Source organism: Euwallacea fornicatus, chromosome 23 (genome assembly GCF_040115645.1).
Source record: "Euwallacea fornicatus isolate EFF26 chromosome 23, ASM4011564v1, whole genome shotgun sequence".
NCBI classification, from domain to species: domain Eukaryota; kingdom Metazoa; phylum Arthropoda; class Insecta; order Coleoptera; family Curculionidae; genus Euwallacea; species Euwallacea fornicatus.
The window spans coordinates 1,727,250-1,750,776 of NC_089563.1; the positions used below are offsets into that span (position 1 = coordinate 1,727,250).

The 23,527-nt window shown below is 36.4% G+C and overlaps 1 protein-coding gene and 1 long non-coding RNA gene across 2 annotated transcripts in view; both read right to left on the reverse strand.

Moving 5' to 3' along the window:
* The window catches only part of LOC136346627 (uncharacterized), a gene marked incomplete at its 5' end in the record, with an annotated part of 61,130 nt that overhangs the window by 25,346 nt on the left and 12,257 nt on the right, over positions 1-23,527 (reverse strand). Inside the window, 6 exons of the mRNA XM_066295938.1 lie at positions 7,293-7,570; positions 7,627-7,816; positions 7,866-8,033; positions 8,100-8,573; positions 12,901-13,347; positions 15,099-15,332. Coding sequence (XP_066152035.1) covers positions 7,293-7,570; positions 7,627-7,816; positions 7,866-8,033; positions 8,100-8,573; positions 12,901-13,347; positions 15,099-15,332 — 1,791 coding nt within the window. The remainder of the gene's footprint in view (positions 1-7,292; positions 7,571-7,626; positions 7,817-7,865; positions 8,034-8,099; positions 8,574-12,900; positions 13,348-15,098; positions 15,333-23,527) is intronic.
* Positions 3,842-6,363, reverse strand: LOC136346628 (uncharacterized). The gene is made up of 2 exons (XR_010733335.1): positions 5,792-6,363; positions 3,842-4,404 (listed from the first exon to the last, which is right to left on the reverse strand). It is a non-coding gene; the product is annotated as an uncharacterized lncRNA (long non-coding RNA).

Here is a 23,527-nt window from a genome sequence, read left to right on the forward strand (position 1 = left end):
AGTAATGAAAACCTTTCATTACAGCTGTTTGACCGGAATCCGGCAATATCCACGGAGTTATTTCTCTGGTGTGAATTCATAAGGATGAAAATAGGGAAAGCTAGGTATTTCAATTTCAAAAGTCTTTTATATATTATGACGACATTCCGACGTGTTTATGGGAACCGGCAAGAATAACAAAACTGATATTACCGCTTCCCCCCTTCGGTTCTGCAGTCTAACAGCAACATGTACATAGAGAGCCAAAAGTTCCCCCACAAATTCGTTAAAAATTTAAGGAAATATTTTTCATCAAAGTGCTAGAACACGCCAAATGTTGTTTTTAGTTGTGTATTTTTTGACGTAACACACATGTATACGGGGTTACTCACGTGATAGGTAAATGTACTTTTTCATTTTTTTCCTATGGATCCCCATGTATATTATGGCGTTTTTGAGTTTTGTGAGAAATTTTCAATATATTTCATGTAACATAGCCATGTCGAAATTCAACGGTTTTCGAGAAAAATGCAAAAAATAGAAATAACAAGAGAAATATGAATACTAAAAAAAATAACAATGGAAACTTCTACAATGTAGTGTATGTGCCCCGTGGACTTCCTGACAGTGGACAAGCCACATTCAAATTCCCCAAGAACTTTTCTAATCAGTTGGGGAATAATTTCATTTTTTAACTCTTCTATATTATAGGGATTATTTAAACATACTCTACGTTTCAGCTAATGCGGCAAAAAAGTCCATATGGATGAGGTCAGGCGATCTAACGAGGTTCTCTAGTTGTCCCTCTCATCCAATCCATCGATGGTCGTATTATTATTATATGTGGCATGAAATATGTGCAGAATTTCTTAAAGGACTCAAAAATGTCATGATATAAATGAAGTTTTATAAGAAAAAAGAAATGATAAAGTACATTTATCGCCCACATAGATAACCCTGTATACATGTTTGTTACATTAAAAAATGCACAAATAAAGACAATACTTGAGGTGTTCCAGCATTTTCATGAAAAATATTTCGTTCAATTTTTCACCAATTTATGCGGAACTTTTGGCCCTTCAAAATACTCTTCAGAGGGTCTTCTTTGGCAACTGTCGCATCCCTCTCATACGTCCGCAAATTGATGAACAAAGCCCTAGGAAGACACGACTTTTTGACCCTTGCAAACTCCATTGTTTCTCGAGCCTTTGAATGAAATTTTCAATTATCGAAGCATTCATCTCTTCGACACGCAATTAACTTTCCCCATTGAAACGAAATGATGTTTACGCACCGGATCGATTAATGTTAATTTATCCGTCTAATCATTGAAATTATGCACGTTTAGAAGATGTTAAAGGATCATTAGAGGGCTGCTCTAATCTACTGAAGCTCGAATTCTAGCTGAAAATGTCCGGATACGACATTAGAATACATTCATTCTCATAAACTACAATGCGTGCTTAATAAATCGTCGTTGCAATTAGGATGCGCGTTCCATCGAAAACGCCCTTGTTCCGAAATAAATGAACAGCGAGTAATAAATCCAAACATCGAGGTAAAATCCACACTGCCCTCGCCCTTATAAAACCACCCTTTATGGCAAGATTTATTGTGCAACACTCGAAAACAAACAATGGTAATTAAAATTAGTTTCTTCCTGTAATTAGTATTTAGTGACGCATAAATTTAGCACACTCTGTATAGCGCCAGACGCCCAGTGCTCAATATCCAATACCTCCGTTATTAGCGCGTTAAAATGTTTTAGGATTCAAAAATGTTCCTTTTACGCGATATTTCAGTTTTCATTAAAGTTAGAGTGTCTTTATTGAGTTTTTCGCACTTCTGAACTCGATTTTTATGAAACGATAGCAGGCAGTAAGAAAACAGTCGACGTTATCTGGGTTTCGTAAGTAGCGAATGTTCTAAAAAACCGCATTTTGCGACCCCCTCTGTATTTTATTTATATCTCTAAAACTTCTCATCCCAAAAATCATTGAAATATCACAGACTCTCAAACTCCAGCAAATTTAACTTTTTTTCTCCCAACCGGTTAGCTAGCCGGTTCTTACTTTAAAGGCCTGGTATCGGAATCACATAAAAAGGACCTTCTCTCCCAGTCCGCGACAGATCTAGGAGTAAATAGCAATCTCTCCGTGACTGGTTACACATCTTGTTCTTTGATTTGATGACTCAATTTGAGGCGGGAAAATTCCACGAAAGGGCACACGCTCTCTTTCAAACTGAGACTCTCAATTTGGCACTGCTATGGACATTGTTTGCCAACACAATTCGGAAGAATATACTTTTAATTAAGCCTCAAAGAGATTTCGAACGGCTCAATTGGTTCGCCGGAGAAACTCGCCTTTGTCCGAGTTTTCAATTAAGACTCAGCCCGCTTTCCACCGAAGACATGCTCCGTCACAGGCGGGAGCTTTTCATTAGTGACGTCTTATCGCCGACTACCAATCTCTTATATTTATTGCTTATTGGGGCGAACCGGCAGAGATTCACATCTCTTAAATTTATTTATTTATAAAGAACGGTTAAAAATTGTCTGAGATCCGGGGTCCCTTTACTTTGATAAGGATCTGATGCTTCTGTGAAACTGGTTTCTATGGAAATTATTTCCCATAATTTTCGATACGTAGCAAAATCAGTTCTTCGACAAGACAACCCCGCATCAGTCATTTGTCTGAGTGTTATGACTCACATGGGTGGGTAAGTGCGAGAAAAACAAAAAAATAACATCGCCAATGACGTGGGGACAACTTTTGACCAGTTTCTCTTACGCTTGAAAATGCAGCGTTGCCAGACTTTCAATGTTTTTTTCAATGTTGTGGTAGCGGTTCTCGGGCCAATGAAGCAAAACTCTAATATAAATTGTTGTTTTCGCTCGACGATATTTTTTATTTTCAGTTTGAGTTCAAAATTCCTATTAAGGTTTGTGAATGTCGTTCGGCAGACATAAACCGTTGGTGCTTTCATAGCTGCTAAGAAAGTGTCAACACTAAATAAACAGCTTTAAAGTTCTGGAATAAAAGAAGGAAACTTTTGAAGTCGCGTTACAATGTCTTCTTTTCCAAAATGTAATCGAAAGTGAGATTTTGTGTTTGTATAGCTGACCTTAATTTGGAAACTTTCATTGGGTGCTTACAAGCTCAAACTTTCACGGCAACCATTCCGGAAATGGTTTAGAAAGTCGCAAAAAATTTTTGTTAGGAAAAAATATAACGTTAATTCCTCATTCTTTCTTTAACTTCAAAACAGTAACAAGTAAAAACGTCTCATATTCCCTTCCATTTTCTTCCAAATATTTACATTGAACCTCCTTCGTTTTATTGACATCGCACTTCAGCGTCGTCCCGAACGCAAACAACGCAATATGGGTTAAGAAAATAGGCGATAGAGAAGACTGGATGCACTTTCTTAGAGATTTTCAGGCGGCTTCATCACCCTGGCCCTTATTTGCCCTACGGAATGAAAAGTAGGTGACGCTTCTGGATGTCGAAGATCCCACTTCCGCTTTAATTAACTCTGAGAGGCGCAGCTAATGGTCGCTATTAAATTGTTGTGGAGGGGAGTGGGGGTATCTTGAAATTTGCTCTAAGAATTTTTATTGTAGACACCTTGATACTGTACGAGAATAAACATAATGGGAACATTTAGTTTCAAACATTGCCTATAGGTATTGATTTTCAAAGGTAATACAGCGAATTCGTTTGAATGCTGATGAAATTTTATTTTCCCCGTGTGGAGCTTAATACTGCCGACATTTCCCTTAGGGCTTTTGCCATAGACATGAAATGGCCGATTTATCCTCTGCGGGACGTGTTTGGTACAATTCAGATTATTTTTGGGGTTTCAGCACAAGAGAGAGACAAGTTTTATTATGGCTATGACAAACTAATATAACAAGTTAACTGTTAGTCTAAGTGTAGTGATATATACTGATATATACACAATTCTAACATTATGCACTTACAAATATTTATTAGTGTGATTTAATGGCTCTGAGAAACTTGTCTAATCTAAATACACACCTAATCGCAATTTGGGAGGGAAGCGGATTAGCATTAAGCGTTTCTGGGAATTCATATCGTTATCTACACGATTTATAATTTTTTTTTGCGCTCAATATAGCAATAATTATTACTATGAATCATTTTTAACTAGAAAGCGTTGCAAGGTCTAGGACAGATTTGAATCTGATTCATTACATAATTATATAATACATAAAAAAAGGATTGAAGTAAAGCTTTTTTTATTAAGCAGATGGAAGAACATCATCGAAGGTAAATCTTATATAATCAGTACTGTTTCAACTCCTCGCTGGGTGGAAGTTACATGTAGTTTGGACCCAGTATACGTCTTTAGCCTTAGGAAGCACCAAGGGACAAAGTAACTTTGTCTTCACCAAAGCAACTAATATTATAATACATTAATTCACACAGGTGAATAGGGGAGAAGGTTGATGAAGAAGAAAAACTCTTAAGAACGGTTTAAAAGGGGGGCGGGGGTCATGACAGCCGAAGAACAATGTTTGAAGATAGAAAATTTATTGAAAGTGTTCAAAATGCACGTTCTATGAAATTATTTTAGTTTAAATCTATGAATTTCAGTTAGGTCACTGGGACATAGATGCATAAACAACTACAATTGCAATTTTTTTAAATTAGATATTTTTATGTACATCTTTTTTACTATTGTTCAAAAAAGTATTGATAAAAAAAGACCTCAATAAAAGCTTTTCCACTGAAAATTCAAATAGAACAGAAACACAGATCAACTCGAAGCTGATACCCCATTTGCAATTCTTACAAGGGTGAAATTCTTTGAAATGAAAAAACTTTGTCTGTAGTTGTTCAACACAATATACATATTTGATTTGCTTGTATTTATCATCATGTTTTCTAAAATATTTTGAAAAAAGTGAAAATGTATCAACTTAAAAAACATCATTTTAATAATATTAATGAGTAAATTTTGATGAATCTTGAGCTACTTATTGTACATTTCTAGTGCTTTATGTGATATTGACAAACATCTTCAAATTCATATGAATTTTGCACACTGATAGTCAACTTTTTTCTCCTATGGACATTGTACTGAACTTTTGTACCATTAATTAATAGAAGCAATTATTTTTCACATAATTACTTATTTTCCTTTCATTTTTAATGTTTCCATGAATAGATAAATTAGAAAAGTGTTTAAAAAAATTAAAAGATAATTGAAAGTCAATTTAAACACTCTATAGCTTAAAGCTTTGTGTAATAAGAATCACATTTATTCCATGTTCCTTTCAAAAATTTGGTCTAGCATTTGAGTATGAAATATCTAAATATATTCTATATACATGTATACATATATTAAGAAGTCAGTTTATGAGTGAATCAAATTATTGCACACTTGTTCATATTTATACGTGTTTAGGCCATGTCAGTGACACCATTAACAATAAGTTCGATAAAGTTCATGGTTTTTAGTGAAAATAAGACTTTTGGCAATAAAACTCTTGTATTCTATGTCACAAAACGAAATAAGTTGAGTCACCAATTCAATTTCTGGAAAACAGTCAATGAAGGTGTACATTATGGTTGGAACTCATACTCATTTATACAAAATGAAATGTAAGAGTTTATTAAGTGACAAACTGAATTAAAATGTTACTAATTAATTAAATATATATTTTATGCATCCTGTTTTCCATCATAAGAAACAATGAGGTACCCAAAACTTCCCATGTAAGTAGATGCAAGTTTAAGAGCAAATATTATATGGATGAATAAGGGGAAAATGTTGCACTTACAAAGCTGCCAATTCAATATCGTTTTCTTCGCCGCTGCTCATATTGGAAAACTCAGAACACTTTACTATAATTTCATTTTTCACTTGAAAGTGCTAGAAAGTAGCAGCATACGCTGGATATCTGAATAGAGTCACGTATTTGTGTTTTTATTTGCCCAGCAGTAGTATAAACCCTCATAAACTGTATTACACTTTATTCTTTACTCTATTAAGTATCTCAAGACTATGTTAAATTTGTTTAGATAATATAACAAAGGAGAATAATTAGCATTGGAAAAAGATTAGTAACAACACTTAAAAATTGAAAAGGTAAACATAAATAAAAAATATCGTTGTGTCAGTGTCAAACCGGACATCAATTGATATATGGAAATGAAATGTAGCATATATTTTTTTCCTTTTAATTAAATGGTATGGTAAAGGATAGGTGCTGCTCTGTCAGGTCTAGAATTAAGAGGAAGTTATACAGCAGTTGCCATCTGGTGGCATATTCCGAATTTCAAATTGAAATTCTTGTTATTATGGCGATTCTTAATATTTCAAAACTCTGCACGTTATCTCAGAAATATCCGATATTCCCCATAGTCCTTATTTAGAATTAATTTCTACGCACTCTTATTAACTCATTTCTATTTATTCAAAGTATCCAAAAATTTCATATTTTCAGCGTCTTAGTTAAATTGAATTATAGTTGCTATCGTCGAAACCATAATACTTCATTTTAGTTTTGTTCTTGTTTGTTGAGTGTTGTTTGTGTTGAGTTTGTAATCTGTAAAACCGTAAACAACTCAAAAGCAAATTTATTCCGGAGTTGCTTTGTAGAATTGCTAACAATAATTTAATATACAGGGATATTCAATTCGTTGCTCACCATTGGAATTTCGAAAACTCGGGAAAATATTTAAAATCAGGGGCTTTTTAAAAAATTGAAAATGATTATTACACCGAAAGTGGGAAACGTCACATAAAGGATCTGATGGTACCATCTTCTACAAAAGAAAGAATGACTAGGAAAAATTAAAATTATTTGGAAACATATCTTTAAATAAATTTCGGAAAAATAACCATTTTTTAGCAAACATCCTATTTTTTCAATCATTTTGAGAACCAGCACGAATTTCTTAAATGCTAAACGTAGCTTTGTCAGTTTAACAGTCTCTGTATCTCTAACGCGTTTAAAGATCTCAATCGTGAGCAGCAAATTTGAATATCTGTGTTTAGGACTCTTAAGATTTAATTGTACCCACTTTTAACAATGATATTATCCACCACATAATAAATATAAATGGGTGGGGTACCTCAGAATAAGTGTATATTACAATATACCTAAACTGCTGGATTTTGAAAAGTCATTGTCTTTTGTTGAGCTGCTCTAAGAGTCTCCCATGGAGCTATTAAATTTAAATTTTCTACTGTAATTCATATTTTGATTTCAAATTAGAAGCATCTTTAATTTGTTAAACCTTAGAATTCCTAGACTGAAGCAAAGAACAAAAACTCACCAAGTCTGCGTTTGTTGACCCTGTCTGCCCATCGTCCCCACCTTCTGCGCACTCAGCTGTACTGCAACGGCAACTGCCTGCGCAGCAGCCTGAATACATCCTTCGCAACGGTCCTGCGGCCTTGGAGGAGGGGTGGCACATATCCTACGCCCTCCACTAGCTCCCACGTACTCAATCGTACCTTCACAGCCTCCGTGACGACACGAGACCATTGAGGTAGGAGTTCTGGAAGTAATGGTGACCGGAGTGGGGGTTATTGGGCACTGGGTTCCTTTTTCCTAAAAATGTATTGATTATCTTGAAACATTTTTATCAACAGCGAATGATTTAAGACCTGTTGAAAATGATGTCCCGCTGCTGATTGATAGTTTTGGCACTGAACGTCTTGTAAACTGGAAGCATGGCCCGTACTGGCAACCGAACTTGCGCTAGATGTAGATCCGGAACTGGACCGGGTCCCACCGGGAGGGGGACCGTCGAATGGGCAACATTTTACGCGGGAGGGAGTCCCCAAATGTGAGTACCTTCAGATATACTTTAGCGAAAAATTTGGAATCTTTTTATGCTTCTAACCTGATCTTCTGGAACTGGTTTTGGGGGAACTGCACAGGAAGTCTGTAGTGGTAGTTGAGATCACGTCGCATGTAGGGATCACTGCCAGGGAAGGGTTTGGGATATCGCTCATAAGTTGCTTGGTACGAGCTGTAAAAGGGCTCTTGCGGCTGCGGCTGTGGCACATACCTACAAGTACATCCTCCCTCTCTCAATACCTCATTCTGACAATTCGCTAACAATATCTGTACGCACCTCTCTACGGGCATATGAGCATTGGGAGGTATGTACCGCTGCGCTTCGCCAAACCTCTGCTCCCCGTTGTTCACCGCCTGGTAGTACCCCACGGTGGTGGGGCTAGCATTACCAGGCAAATGGTACCTGTCTTGCTTGTTGCCAGTATATTGATAGAATCTATCTGAGGACTGATTCGGAGATGGATAATGATACTTTTCCTGCTGGAACCTTTGCTTGCTGCCGGGCCTATCCTCCGTAGGCGAAGGCGCAGGCAGCGGCGGAGGCACAAATCGTTCCTGCGCAGCAGGTGCAACCGGGCTAGGGAAAGCGCCGTGGGCGTAGCAATCGGTGGTTTCCGGCTCACCTTCGGCTGGAGGTGGAGCCACGAAGCGGTCGCACGCAGGCGCAGGAGAGGGAGGTTCGGAAGCGGCTGAAGGTCCGCCGAAGGGAGCTGGGGCGGGCGGACAAGCCAGAATCGAGGGCGTAGTAGGCCTAAGCAAAAAACGGTATTGAGTATGAATTAAATAAATAACCTAGTAGAAATGAAATGCAACAGCTTTCAATCGAACATCCGTATATACGTTAAGGAGAGCAACTGAGGAAACATCGGTGTTTTATAAATAGTATCTAGTGCTTAGTAAATATGTATATTAACGACAAAATATTTTGGACCTCTTGCTCCTAATTTATGTTATCCATACATTTCTGGCCAATAGATAATGTTGTCACTAAGGGAAAAGGGAAATTGTTAATAACATAATCCGGACTCAATCCGAGATTACGACCTGCTGAGGAATACTACCCTAATCCGAGATAAACCATTTGCCCTAAAAGGGGAATATTTCGTCGATATCCGGCAAGAAGTAGAAAATGTATTTTCAATTTTAGATACTTCCGAATCAGATGACGAAGTCAACAATTCAGAGATTAAGGAAACGAGGTCAATTCGACCGATATTTATTTATTTCGCCGCAGGCCGAACGGAAAAATTGTCATAAAATATGTGATGTCGATTTTTTTCCTTTATATGTTCTATAGCCAATAGGTCGTGAAATCCAAGGCGAATCGTTGGAGAGTCGAGAATTGTACCTTTCTTTCACGACCTCCAATCAAGGATTATCGTTATATTAATTGAGGAAAGTAACTAAGCGGGTTCGTGTTTGTTTTGGATCGTAATGTATTCTCAAATTTTAATAGCCGAACCCTTTCTTTGATGAAAATTCTATTTTTCTTCCTCGACCTTGCTGCCCTCTCAACAGCCGACAAAACTGGCTTAAAAGTAAAAAAGGATCTACTACTGTATCGGGAGTAAATATGGGAAGAATATAAAATGTACTCCTGCAATGGAACTCTCCTGTTGGATATTCCCTTCAGAGTAGACATTTTTTGTCCCTTGACATCATCACCCCACCCAATATCACGACTTCAACAATATCTCGAAACCCATTGCAGATATAAACCTGAGAGTCAATTCAAAGATAAAGACGATGTCTGTTTCTTATCCTATGACATGTGTGTTTATTGAAACTGTTTTATTGAATTTGTATCAGTTTTCTGCCTTTTAGCAATGCAATCTGCCCAAAGCAATTTACTCATAAAAATTTATGTTTGAATATAAATTACTATTTGAAACATCCTGTATAAATATTGCGCTATATCAATCCATAAACTTCAAGTTAACAAAATATTGTGCCCCAAGAAATGTTCCCTAAAATTCGCGTGGTATATTCACGAAATGTCCTACAGAATTGGATTTTGAAGTTAGCTTAACGTGGATTGGTTCTTAGTATTGCTCCTCACACATTAAGAGATGACGTAAGGATTCAATAATTTGACGTTTCTGTCAAGCGATTAAACAATATGTCATTGTCACTTACTCAAATATAGAGGTCGTGTTTGCTTGAAGCAAACTCCAGATGAGTTAATGACGGAACGAATTGAATTTTGTTAAATTAGCAACACTAAACTGAATCGCTTTCATAGCCCGATGATGCTTATTTTCCGTTATGCCTCACAAGATCGATGATGTGAGAAACAAAAGCACAAAACACGCCATTTTTACTGACGTATTACAAAAGGGTTCTCTAACTTAATGGAGTTTAAAGTCAAAATTTGGCCGAGTTTATGAGAAATGTGATTGAGCTACAGGTTAATTCGGTCATATGCCCTTAAATTGGCAACGACGCTCTTTTTATTCTGATAGTTCAAGTTATTCTTCAAAGACCTGAAATTGAGTTGAACAAAAGAACGATGCATGATTGTGATTTTCATAAAATGAACCTTTCACGAAGGAAACTCGAGAACGGCTGCAATCCATGTGTCGCCGCTTTTCATACAAATTCTATAAAATTATGAATGAAATATTCTTTCATAAACAGACTCTATTGTCGCTTGAGGATTCGCTAGACAATGTTTTGAAATACGAACATTTAGTCCAAGAGAACTAGTGCGTTTAAGGAATTGATGATTGCTTCATTGAAAAAACGACAGAATCGTTCCCTAACGAATTGCTATATATCAAAATAATTTATAGGAGAAAATGGCGGCCATAATAGAAATCATAAAAATATTTCCCAGAGTTTCCCTATAATTTCCTCTGTCGACGACCAAAAAGTTTTATTGCAGCTGTAAAATAAAAAGTTATGACTTCTAACGGAGCTCGGTTGGTGTCAGCTCTCAGCGAAATACGGCGATACAATTGACAAAGTAGTAAAGGGAGAAATAGATTTTATGGTCTGTTTTTTTTTCTAGGCGAAACGCAAAAAGTTTTGGTTGTCACTATGTACGAAAGTACTGCGAAATTCAAAGGAAAAATCCAGACGTTTAAGGAGGGAACGGAAAATTGTGTGTCGAGTGAAACTCGATACTGATACAGTGTCCACAAGTAAATAAAAACTTCTCAGTTCCGTTTATTTATGAGTAAGCAAACACAAAAATAAAAATCTGTTCAGGTGAATTCACCTCATTTCCCCCTATTGAATTTTTATGTCATTTTTTTCTTCTAAATGGTGACGAAGTTCTCCAATTTCCGAGAGAATAGTCTAACGGGAGCTCTCAAAACCGAGGAGTATAAGAAGCTATAATGTGTGGGTGTAATTTATCGAGATTTTGGATGTGGCGGGGCAAAAATTCTATATTAACAATAAGAAATTCAGGAATGATGAACGGCAAAAAAATGGGGAAGAATACAGGCCATTATAGTTTATCTAAATCTAGGTCAGTGCGAAAGGGATGAAAACAGTAACGACTGAGAATGAGGGGAGAGGCTTAAAATAGGTCGACGGTCGAACACAAACTTTATCTTTTTTTTTTCGGTTTCGCTTATTTATCTCAAATTCCTGCAGTACTTCGGTAACATACAAGGTGTTCTTCAATTACAAGTAGAAAATTTAAAGGCGTAATATTAGATGCGTTTTAAGTGGAAAATATCTAAATAATCACCAACGATAATGACAGGCGGACGCACGACTAAACCAAGGAACGACGTGAAGTGTTTGGGAATAACAATAGACAATAAACTAAAATTTACGAAACACGTACGAAATATTCGACTAGAAATCATAAAAAGGGCCAAACACTTCTGAACACTGACATACAAAGACTAAGGGATTAGTATGGAAAACTCCATAAAAATATACAAAACCATATGCAGACCACTATTGGACTATGGGCATGTACTGAGGGCAAATGCAACTGAAAAAACAAGCAAACACATACAAACTACAGAACAGATTGCACTAAGACTAATCACAAAACTGAGACGCCCCGAAAACCCGTTACACAACCCACCTAACCAACTACTGTATGAACGCACAAACATGATAAAAATAACAGAAAGACTACGAGAACTACAGAACAGATGGAAAAAGAACACCAACAACTCAACTATACTGAGCCCACTTTGCTTAACGAGACAGACAAGACAATCCCGCCTCCTTTTCCCTTCGAACACCCTTTGGGAACACTTCCAGATGTAATGTGATAGTATTTAGTCACCAAAAGATTACCATTGTACCACAGGCAGAAAGACCTAACAGGTTGATAGCCTATTTCCGAGGAAATAAAGATTGTTTATGTATATCTAAATAACAAATGTGCGCAAATGCTTCGTTTTCAAAATATATCTTTAAAGTTAAAATATATCTAAAAAAAGTTTTCCTTGAACATTTCCAATATGGCTCAAATTCAATTTTCGAATTTTAGCACGCGCATGCGCAGTAAAAAGTCCCATATTTACGTGCATTTAGATTTTTTCCGTGTGACATTGGCGCACACTTCAGACACCTATATTATTCTATTTACACACTTAGTGTACGACACTAGGAATGCTACTAGTTAATACTGATTTCGTGCTCTTTGTTCTACACAGAACCGAAAAAAAAACGTTTTCTTAATAATTCATCAGTGCAAGATTTATTTACTTCAAAACGGAGAGAAAAGTTAATTCAATATCATAAGAACTGTTGAAAATCAACTTAAATTGAACAAAAAACTTGAACTGATTTTAAACTAGCTGCCACTTTAAACGCCATTTTCGTCGTATTATTTTTGAAATTAATAAAAAATCAAATTTGAGCGATATTAGAAATATTAAAAAAAAACTTTTTTCGTGTGTATATTTTAAGATTATTTTGAAAACGAAGCGTTCGCGGACATTTCTTTATGATACATTTTCCGGTCAAAACGCATTTAGTTTTACGCCGTTAAATTCTACACGTAGTTAAGAAACACCCTGTATATAAAATCTGAATACGTAAAAATGTCTCAAGGAACTTTTATTAAGAGATAGCCAAAGGGATTTAATATCAGCTATACGTACCTTTCATACTGGCTGGTGGTATCGTACTGGGAAACCCGACCCTGGAGGTGTTCTCTTTGTATTCTCTCCTTTCTATCCGAGCTAGTCGATCTCTCTCTAATCTTGTAAACGTCAGACTTGGAATTGCGCCGGTGGCGTTCAGTCGGTGTATACCTACAATTAACAAAATCTGTAGAACCAGAGGGGTTCACCATAACGCATCCAGACCTATCAAGGGTGCATGTGACTTGCGGCGCCGCCTCCACTGCCTCCATATGGTACTTCTTGTCCAGAGTATGGAACCGCTCCGATGACGGAGTCGGGGTGCGCGGGTATGACGATGTGCTTGTGTGGTACCTTTCCAGGCTACCATGCGGGTACCTATCGGCACTGCTGTTGCTCGAAACGGAGTATCTGGCAGTACTTCCGGTTGACGCCGAGCTGGCCGGTCGATCATTGTAAAGGAACCTATAAAAGAGAAGCTCAGTATACATATTTGCTTGCTGTCTATTATACGACACCCGGAAATGGAAATTGAAGAAAATTCTCCCATTATCTGATCGGACCAAATTGGATAATAATTCGCATGCTTGCCAAAAAGTCTTTCGCCTTCCTGAAAAAGCTCTAGAATTTTGGCTGACGGCAAACCTTGGCCACGGACGTGGCTTGAAAATTGAGATAAAGTCACGTACGTTGCTGATATAAAGAGGCCCAGAGTAGATATTAATATTGTGTAACAATATTAAAAGGGACTGAAATCGAGGATTAATGGCCCCAAACTTGCTTGTTTGGCCCTGTTATGAGTATGACTTGTGGGAGGTCGGGAATATCGTAATTTCCTCATTTTGGATTTAGAATTTTTTGAGTATCAAACGAATATGCTCAGTATAAACTACTTGGCATCAGACTCGTGTCTTTGTGTACCGAATGTTGCTGTTTATCGAAAAAAATAAGTATGTTATGTAATCCCATTTAGGCATGACTAACTGCATCGGGATGTGACCTTCTTACGAGATAGAGGTACATGGGCCGTCAGGGGTAAAGGACAATTTAGGCCAGGGCTTTGGGTTATAGGTGTTTGACCCATTGACGGACTTAACCTCTGGCCTTGAATTTTGGCCATCCATTAGTGACACCCTTATCAGCGTTAACAAGCTATAAAATCTTTTTAATTATGTATGATCTGAATTAACCTCGATTTAACTGACACCGATTTTTAAAAGATTTAGCTCAGCTATTGGAGAAGGGGAAATTATTAGCGATATTTTGCTGGGAATTATCTTCTCTACCCCTAATATAATAATAATAATAATAATAAAAATAAAATGAAAAATTCATTACTTTCCATAAAAAAAACAACAAAAAATACATTTTATTATCTCTAGCTATTTTAACACTTTTTAGAGTAATAAACCATTCCATTGCAGACATCAGTATAAAACAGATGCTGTTTAGGCTTGAGGGTACTCGCTCTATTCCGGGAGGAGCTTCAAGACCATTCTTGTCATTTATCACGTTGTATTAATGATGATAAAATTGCTGACAAATCTAGCGTTCTGTGCCGTAATTTTTTTTCTCAAGGTCGCAATTTTTTCATTTTGAATTGAAGTGCTGACATACACGGTACTGAAATTTCCATTTTAAAAATTTCTAAAAAACCTATAGTTTTTAATTATCAAGCCTAAATATTCATCCTCAGACTCTCTGGTTGTACAGAGACGCCTGCCATCTACAGGATAAAATGAATGCATTATGTAGTGACATCTAGCGATCTATTTCCAGAGGAACTGAGACATGATTTTTGTCAATTTTCCATGACATGTTGACAATTGACGCAGATATTACTGTACTTCTGTATCGTAATTTCTTATAGTAATGTAGTAATACCCTAATTTTGAATTGAATCGATGACGGCCGTAACTGTTAGCTTATTCTGATCCCAAAAAAAGATGCCCAGTATAAACCTATCTAATCTCTGACTATCCGTTTATATTAAAACTGGCGCCACCGAACGGACGAGGTAAGTACGAGGAGACACCTACCAGGAATACTCTATGATATAATATTAACATTCAATCAACTGAACTGTCATTGTCGTCATCTTTATGTCAACAACTGACAGAAATTTTTATAGTTTTTTTACAAATACATGGTTTGTCACGTGGGTTTACTTTAAATTTCTGACTATGTTTACATGATAAGTTTACTATGTGATTTACCTGTCTTGATGATGGTATCCTGGAGACTGTGACTTATGGTGCGCGGTCGTCGCCGCGACCGACGACTGCCGATCCTTGCCGAGCGGGTACCGTTCTGAGACAGCACCGCCGTTACTGCGCAGAGTAGCAGTGCTAGGAGCACGGGTGGGGGGAACGGGCGTCGCTCCGCCGCCTCCGGAGGCGGCGCACCTCCCCCCCTCACAACCGGAGGCCCGGGGCCCGTCCTCAGGGCACCTGAAACAAGAAAAAACCCTGAAATACCCTCGAACTTGTTCCGCGGGATAATACACTTTTTTACGCTTTTTGTAGAAGCTTCTTTACGCTTTTTGTAGAAGCTTCTGGACCATTCTAAAATTTCGCTTACTATCGAATTTTCAGAAATCACATGAGGTTGATTTATAAACGTTGAATTTGTAAAATATTGCCAGTATAATTATCTACAGTATTTTTTTTTTACTTCATCTGCTTTAGTTCGTCCCTCAAATTCGCAAACCAAAGTAAATAACAAAATTAAAACCAACTTTTTAACTGCAGCACAAAATTACTGAGTTGTAAAGTCAGTTTTAATTACATGGAGCTACTTGTAGTGTCCAATTATTACTAGCTGCAGGAGTTTCACAAAATAAATCCAAAACGCCGGAAAGTAAAATACAGATACAATTATTTCAGTTTCTGCATTATCTCTGTACAAACCTGCTCAAGTCTATTTGTTTTTGTACCTAATTAGTTAATTGAGATATTTTGGATTTAATTAGACATCTAGATGCGTTAATATGACCAAAAGTGTTATTATAATTGTAAAAATGAATTGAAAATATAATTTTCGGCAAAAAAATAGAATGAAAGCGGCCAATTTTGAGTCCAAAGTTTTATCTGTGAAAAAGCATTAAAAGTTTTAATGGGAAAAACTTCGAATAATGTCAATCTAGGGGAGAAAAGTCTTCAAACCAATGGGGTTAATACGCACTTATTTCGATTTCCCCGAATCGAATATGGGAATAGCCTTTTGTTGTGAAGTCCAACTTTCCCTGTGTAGCACCCTCAAAAGGCTGATTTTGTAGGGAATCTACAGTAGAAAGTTAATAATAGGTGCGTTATCGCAAAGTTTTTTTTCCTAATAAAAATTCCATCTTACACATTTGGTGACGCATAACTTTTTTTTATTTATCTTAAAGTCGTTTATAAATATTGCGAAGCATAAATGAACTTTCCCTAAACCGGCTGAGATGGAAATCATATCACAGCATTGAAAAATACATATGGAATAAGCAAAATAAGCATTCATCGTCACGTCAGAACTCCAGTTACCTCACTAAAAAAAAAAAAACAATTTTTAACGTACATTTTTCACCGAAAAAAATGCCTCAAAAATTACTTTTTCAAGAATTTTTAATCGGGCTAAAGACTCTCCATCGGACCCACTGGGGTACATTCTTTGAATCATAATCTCGCTTTGCAGCTCAATTTGATTTTCCCTCTCCTTAATTAATATTAATTAAAAAAAAGCAATTAAAAGAAATTTGTATTACATTTATTCATAGTCATTATTCAACTCAAATGAGTGCGGAAACGTTCCTTAGCATGCCTTTTACAGCAGGAGCTTTCCTTAAAACACCCTTAATTTATTTTAAAGATAAATTTCTGATTTGAGCATTGCCCGGAAATTATTGTCACAGAATGCACCCCTGTAGATTTGTCGTTCTATTATCTTTAATCAGAATTCAAGATGTTTAAATTAATTTGTTTGATTTTTTCCCGTTTACAGTACTTCAGTGAGTGCAACTCATTTCTAAGACAAATGTCCGAACTGAAGGGGTAATTAAAGGCAAATTTCAACCTTGAATATGTTATTTGAATTTGAGTTTACAATTGAAGGCTTTGCACATCTCCTGGAAGTGTGCCAAAACGTGAAAAAATTTCGGGTTTGCTTAAAGATGTTGGAGGAGAAGGTGCAGAAACAAAAACAAAATGACTTAAGCACGATCTGTCCGATATCACATTCGACGTAGTCAGAATTAGTCAAAAATAAAATTCAATGTGAGCACGTGCGAAAACTGTTCCTTGATTTTGAGATATTAGAGGTGGTTTTAAGACAGTTTAAGTTAAGATTGATCTACAAGAAAGGGTTGAGACACGGTAAATTCAGCTCATGCCATGGAACTGTCTCCAGAAACCTAATTTCTTTTTACCATACTAAAAAACTCCTTTCAACCTCTTTTCCTACATTAAACATTAAGCGATGCAAGTGACGCTCAAATTTGTAGACACGAGGGTTCCCCTTGGACCAGTAATGCGTATTCCTTCATCACACGAAATAATTTTAGTTGGAGAACTTTGATCATCTGGACGTTCCTGTGTGATGGTTCGTAAATTGTTCTTTCCTTTTCATCTTCACCGGGTGAAAATCCCTGCCAAATTCTAAATTTAAACGGATGGTCCTTTGGTTTGTATAGAACAAACCCAGCTGTTGATTTTGGGTTATCTGTGGTATGTTCAATTTCGTGAAGCGATATTTCGGGAATTTCAATAACGGGCAACATCACACGCTCTTCTTGTTCGCCATTATAGCATTTGTTGCGGCTTATGGTTTGCCTGCATTCTTTCGAGCTAAACACCTTTATGCACGTATTCTGCTTTAACTGCAGTGTTATGATACATCACGTATTAATTTTTTTTCAGGCGGAAAGTATTGTATCATTTTGTAATACTAGAAGATCTCATACGAAGGAACGAAACCTAAATAATCTGTAAACATTTTAAAAAGTTTTATCAGTATCTTATTTGACTGCTGTGTTGCAACTTTTCTAAATCTCTCTATGTTTCTTAAAAAAAAATCATTAAAAATTACAGTTAATAATCGAAACATTGTGTAAATTACTAAGTGATACATCAATTGATTTGTAATAAAAAGTAATCTTAAAATCGATATAAAACTTACCAGGGTCGTATTTAGGGAAAACGCAAATTAAGGATCGTTCTTGACAAATGTCAGTGATGACTTGACAATGTCAGTGATGACTTGACAATGTCAGACAATGACAAATGTAATGTCAGACAATGACAAATGTAATGTCAGACAATGACAAATGTAATGTCAGACAATGACAAATGTAATGTTAGACAATGACAAATGTAATGTCATAGAATGAAACTAAGACTGTCGTGTCGAATCTATTAAAAAACTGTGTTAGAAAAATGGCTTTAGTTTTCTGTTATCTTCCACTGTAACTCGGGGCATAAATAAAAAATAAATTTAAAAATTTCAGTTTTCTCGAACTAGCAAAAAAACCAAAAATAATATTTTAGATCTGTTTGAGTCACGAAACTACTCCCTTGAACGCGCAACTTTTCTCCCAGTTAACCAAGCCTGCACCTGTTACCGTTAACGAGATCCCTATGCTTGACATCCTCCAATATTGGCCACGCTGTAGACCTATGGTCGGAAGGAAGACCAACTTGGGATATTAAAATTGTTTTTTCATGGGAAGATCAGGTTTTAATCCACATTTTTACGAGAAAAAAATTTAAAAAGTCGCCTTTCCTCAATAATTAAATACGTAGATTGATCTCTACGTCGGCCTAAATTCCACTTCATCCTGAAATATCTATCTACTTTGCACTTATCCAGACTGACTATTCTACTCAAAAGGACATGAAAACATTCCTTAACACGTGTCTTGCAGCACAATTTTCCCCTTTAAAACACCCTCAAAGGTCTACTTTCCAAGACAAATTTCCGATCTCAACGTACCCTTATAGAACATCGCAATCTTACCCTCGGGTCATGCATTTAGACAAGATCCACCTAACAATATCCGGTTCGCAACCGGACTCGCTTTGAATATGTTCCACCTGATATTGATCTTTCAACACATTCGCAGTCGACCGTCGCTCCAGGAAAGGGGATGAAGGGGCGCGGGCTTGGAGGGAAAATAGCCGAGTAACATGGGGCGCGTATAAATAATAAATACGGCTCCAAGCTCCACGGTGGCCGCCCCTACGGATGTTTAATGGAGATGCTTATGAAAATAATCTTTAGGTGCTCCGCTTGCCTCGGGTTTTAATAGATTCCTGATAAAGGAGGAAAAGGGGATTGCACGAGTGCAACAAGTATAGGAAACGTTTGAATGTACCAGATAATAACGAGACTGAAAATATTGCGCTTTCATCAGGTTTCACATTTTTATGGGGTGTTTCGGTAATAATGTCTTATTTCCTATTGAAACTGCTTCGTGAAGATGATTTAGACTCTAGATATTGCTACGTTATTACAACAACAAAAAAATTGCTATTGGTTAAGCAATCTTGAGTCGTGATCTCCTTTTAACGTCATAAAAGGCGTTTATTAATATCGTGCTAATGTTTCAGGGTGTGATTCGTCGGGTGATTTCATTAAGAAAAGTTCATATGATCATGTGTACGTCCACCATGGCCCAAATTTTTAACTACATATATTACTTTTAATTTTGGTGAGTCGATAGGACGTAAAATCTCTTATTTTAATTTAAAAAAAAGTAATTAAATTGGTGAACCAGTGGCGTCCTTGCATACGTGTCTTCGGATTGTATTTATGAAAAAAGTGGTACGCTGCTGAGGTTCTTTTGCGGAAATATTTTCCTGATTAGGCTGGTGATTTCTACACAAAAGAGATCTCTTACTCTTTTAACTAATTTGCATATTTTAAGAATTTATTGTAGGTGATTATTTTATGTTAGATATAGCACACCTTCGGTAAAGTAAACCGGCGATAACGGAAACATTGCGTTAATGTAAACACAAAATTCGTACTATGGGAGTAGTAAACAGGTCTTGGCGTCGATCGACATTACGAGAAGCTGTTTTAAGTTTCCCTATGGCCTGGAATGCAGTTAATCAGTAAACTGTTAAAAAATGTTCGAACAACCTCTTTTGAACCAACGATCAAGATGATCTTGTGACGGCGTCATTGGATCCTGTTGATTTATTGAAAACAGTGAATTTCAACATCGCTCGCACTTCAGTTGCTGCTGATTTACGGAATGAAGACAAGCAAAAGAACGATGTTAATAAGGAGGAAGATATGGATAATGAGGATGATGAGGACGTCCCCCTTGAAATTAGAAGTGTGGAAGGTGACGCGCAAGCTACAAAGGTTTTTAACCAAATTTTAGATTGGGCTGAAAGAACAAAACCATCACACACGGATATTTTAGTTAATTGCAAATTACGGGCACAGGCCCGAACACAATCCTAAGCGCCAATTTACGCAAACTACAATTTCAAATTATCCTTCTTCTAATTAAAAAATACTTATCGCTGTTAGAATATTCGTTTAACTTCGTTGTGCAAAGTATTTCTAGAAGATCTGATCAAAATTCTTCCACAGATTTTTGATGAGAAATCGTGGCGATGTGACTCAATTCATCTTAGTTCAAAAGTGGAAGATTTGAAAAATACGAGACGACAAAGTGAAAATAAAAAGAGAAAAAAAATTAATTACTCCATTTGTAACGGTACCGTATAAGTAAAATGGCGCATGGGGAGGTTTTTAGGGGCGAGAAATCGGAATCCATTTTTATTTTCGATACACATCTTAGAAGGAGCCGCCAGCGCTAGGTGAACTCCCTTTAAAGGGGCCACAGCTTTTTTAACATCCAGAATAAAATTTATTTGTTACTAAATTTATGTTTCCCTACATGTTTTAGAAAAAAAGTATCGTGGTACACGTCCCTACGGGCATTTCATTTTGAGATATTTGTAGTCTAAAGTTCGCTGTACGTCAAGAAAAGTAACTCTAAAGTACATTCGTACTCTAGAGTAAAATGAATAATAAAAAGAAAGTGCAGTCATGTAAAAACATTAATATTAAAAAAAATAATAAGAAATGAAAATTAATTGAACAGTTCGGTTTTTCCGATTCAGCTATACGAATAAATAGTTATTTTTTAAGACTTCCGGCCAATTTGAAACTTCAAATATGTAAAAAACGAATGCCCGTACGGACTTGTACCGAGATATCTGTTTTCATACAACGTGTAGGAAAATACACGTTTAGACATAAATAAATGTTATATCGGGTGAGAAAAAACTTTGGCCCTTTAAATAGAGTTCGCCTACCGTTGAGAGCGCTCTTTAGATGTGCATGGAAAATGTAATCGAGTTCTGGTTTTTTTGTCCCTAAAAACCCTCCCAATGTGGCATTTTTTTCAGATAGTATCATCACGGACGAAGTAATAAATATTTTTCTTTTTTTTTTTTATTTTCACTTTGAGCCCTATGCTTTGAAAACCATACATGTTTGGACTAAAGCAAATTGGTTTAAATCGTCACGTTTTCAGCCCATAAATCCGTGGTAGAACATTGCACAAATCTTTTAGAGCCACCCAGTATAAATGTATTAGACATTTCTTTAACAAATTATTTAAACCTCGTCCGCTAACGTAAACATTTCGATAATATGATCCACGCTTAGAATTAGTTTACCTCATCGAGCGTCTGCTACATTATGTAGTTTATAGTTTGTTACAAGACTGCTTTTCATGTCGAACTGATCAGCCCAATCAGGGGAAATATTCCTTCCTAACTTTTTTTTTGTAAATAATATCGAAGAACATGTAGGCAGGGACGCCACTGGTTAAGCAATGAAATTAATTTTCCGATTTGAATTTTTATGTCGTATTAACATACACCAGAATTGAAAGCTCCATCTGAAGTACTCTTTGAGGAATTTGAAAATGACGATTTGAACAGAGAAACTTGCACACCCTTAGCAAAAAATTTGGGTTGTTGCGGACGTATGTTTAAATGAACTTTGCTTCGTGTGATGACCCGAGGAGTCGCACCCTGAAATATCAGCCCGATATCGAGGAGCACCCTGTAGAAAGCCATGTTTTCGGCAGTAATAAACATGTATGAAAATGGTGGAAAATATGAGCGCATATTTTTGTGGAAAAGACAGTATATCCGCCACATGCACACGTCTTATTTATTTACTGATTCAGTTGTTTTCCAAGTAGCTCTAAATCACGGCCCAATCCGGATCACTGCTGTCCTAAGAAACCAAGAAACGACTGCCCGAGAAAGGATGATTTATAGGGCCAAGACTGTGTTTTTACGACTCTCGTTCCTGCAGGAGTATACTCGAGAAAAACTATTTGACAGACAGTCATTGCACTAGCGAGGAGCTGCTAATCTGAGCAATATTTCTTTGCAGAGTTTAGTATTAATTACGTCCATTTCAACTTAGAGACGTTCGTTTTTCATTTGTTTTTCTGTAAAAGTCTAGAGAGGCTCAATTCAAAGTTTGCCCGGCAGATTTCCACGTGGAACGCGTGGAATCGCGCGCCTCCGAAAAGTTTAGATTTTTAATCAGATCTGGAATATGTTTAAAGATCCCAAGAGGACTTTAAAGAAAGGAAGGTGCACAGAAGATTTTAAGGCTTTTACTTTGAATAACGAGAATATTAATAGTCCCCGGATTCGAACTCCTCTGAAGTCTCGAAGCCGACCCGTTTTTCAAAATTTTAATATTTAATTAATTTCATTTGAGATTCAGTATTAGGGAACAGTCCTTCGATTGAGGGTTGTATGTGTAAATTGATTTTAGAAATTTGTCTCAGAATATAGAGATTTGATGGCAGTTTAAACGGAGAGAAGTAATTGAAACTGCACGTAATTTGAACTTGAAATGCTGCCTATGCTGCCCTAACGAACCTACATTGTTACATACTGTGACGACTACTCTAGGAACTTCAAAAAGCACTGAATTTTTAGAATTTTAACCTCTTCGTAACAAGATTTTTTTCAAATATTCCTACACGTACAAAGTTGGACTGAAAGGCGATTTTCAAGGAGATACCATGCACCACATTTCCTTTTATCAATCTAATAAATTGTATTTACATATCGATTTTTCGATTTGCTTTTCCGTCCTGTTTTCCGTGTTTATTTTATTCTAACTCAGATGGGATGTGTACATAGAGTGACCGGCAGAAGGTACGCACCATATGGATTTTTTTATTTGAATTTATCAGAAAATCTTATTCTTTCTAAGGATTTTCTAAGAATTTGGGCATTTCGGCAAACTCAAAATGCAATTTACGAGATTCGCATATTAAATTTCAGTTGGGGGAGATTCGAAAATTGTGAAACTGGCCCATGAGTAAAGTACCTTTATTTTTAATTTTGGATGAAACATCCATCATGAAAAGTTATTTAAAATTAAAATGTAAGATCAACGGTGAAGTTTCAAATTTCTATGTCATAAAACAATTTTTCGGATTTTTTTATGATTTACCCCGTGAAGAAAATAAAACAGATTTATTTGATATGTCAATTTCGTTTCAGATATAAAAAAAAATACAAATGATATTATTTGTATGTGGGTAGTAAAAAATTGCTTTATAGAGAGACAACTTGAAATTTCATTGTCGGTCTTATCTTGTATTTCT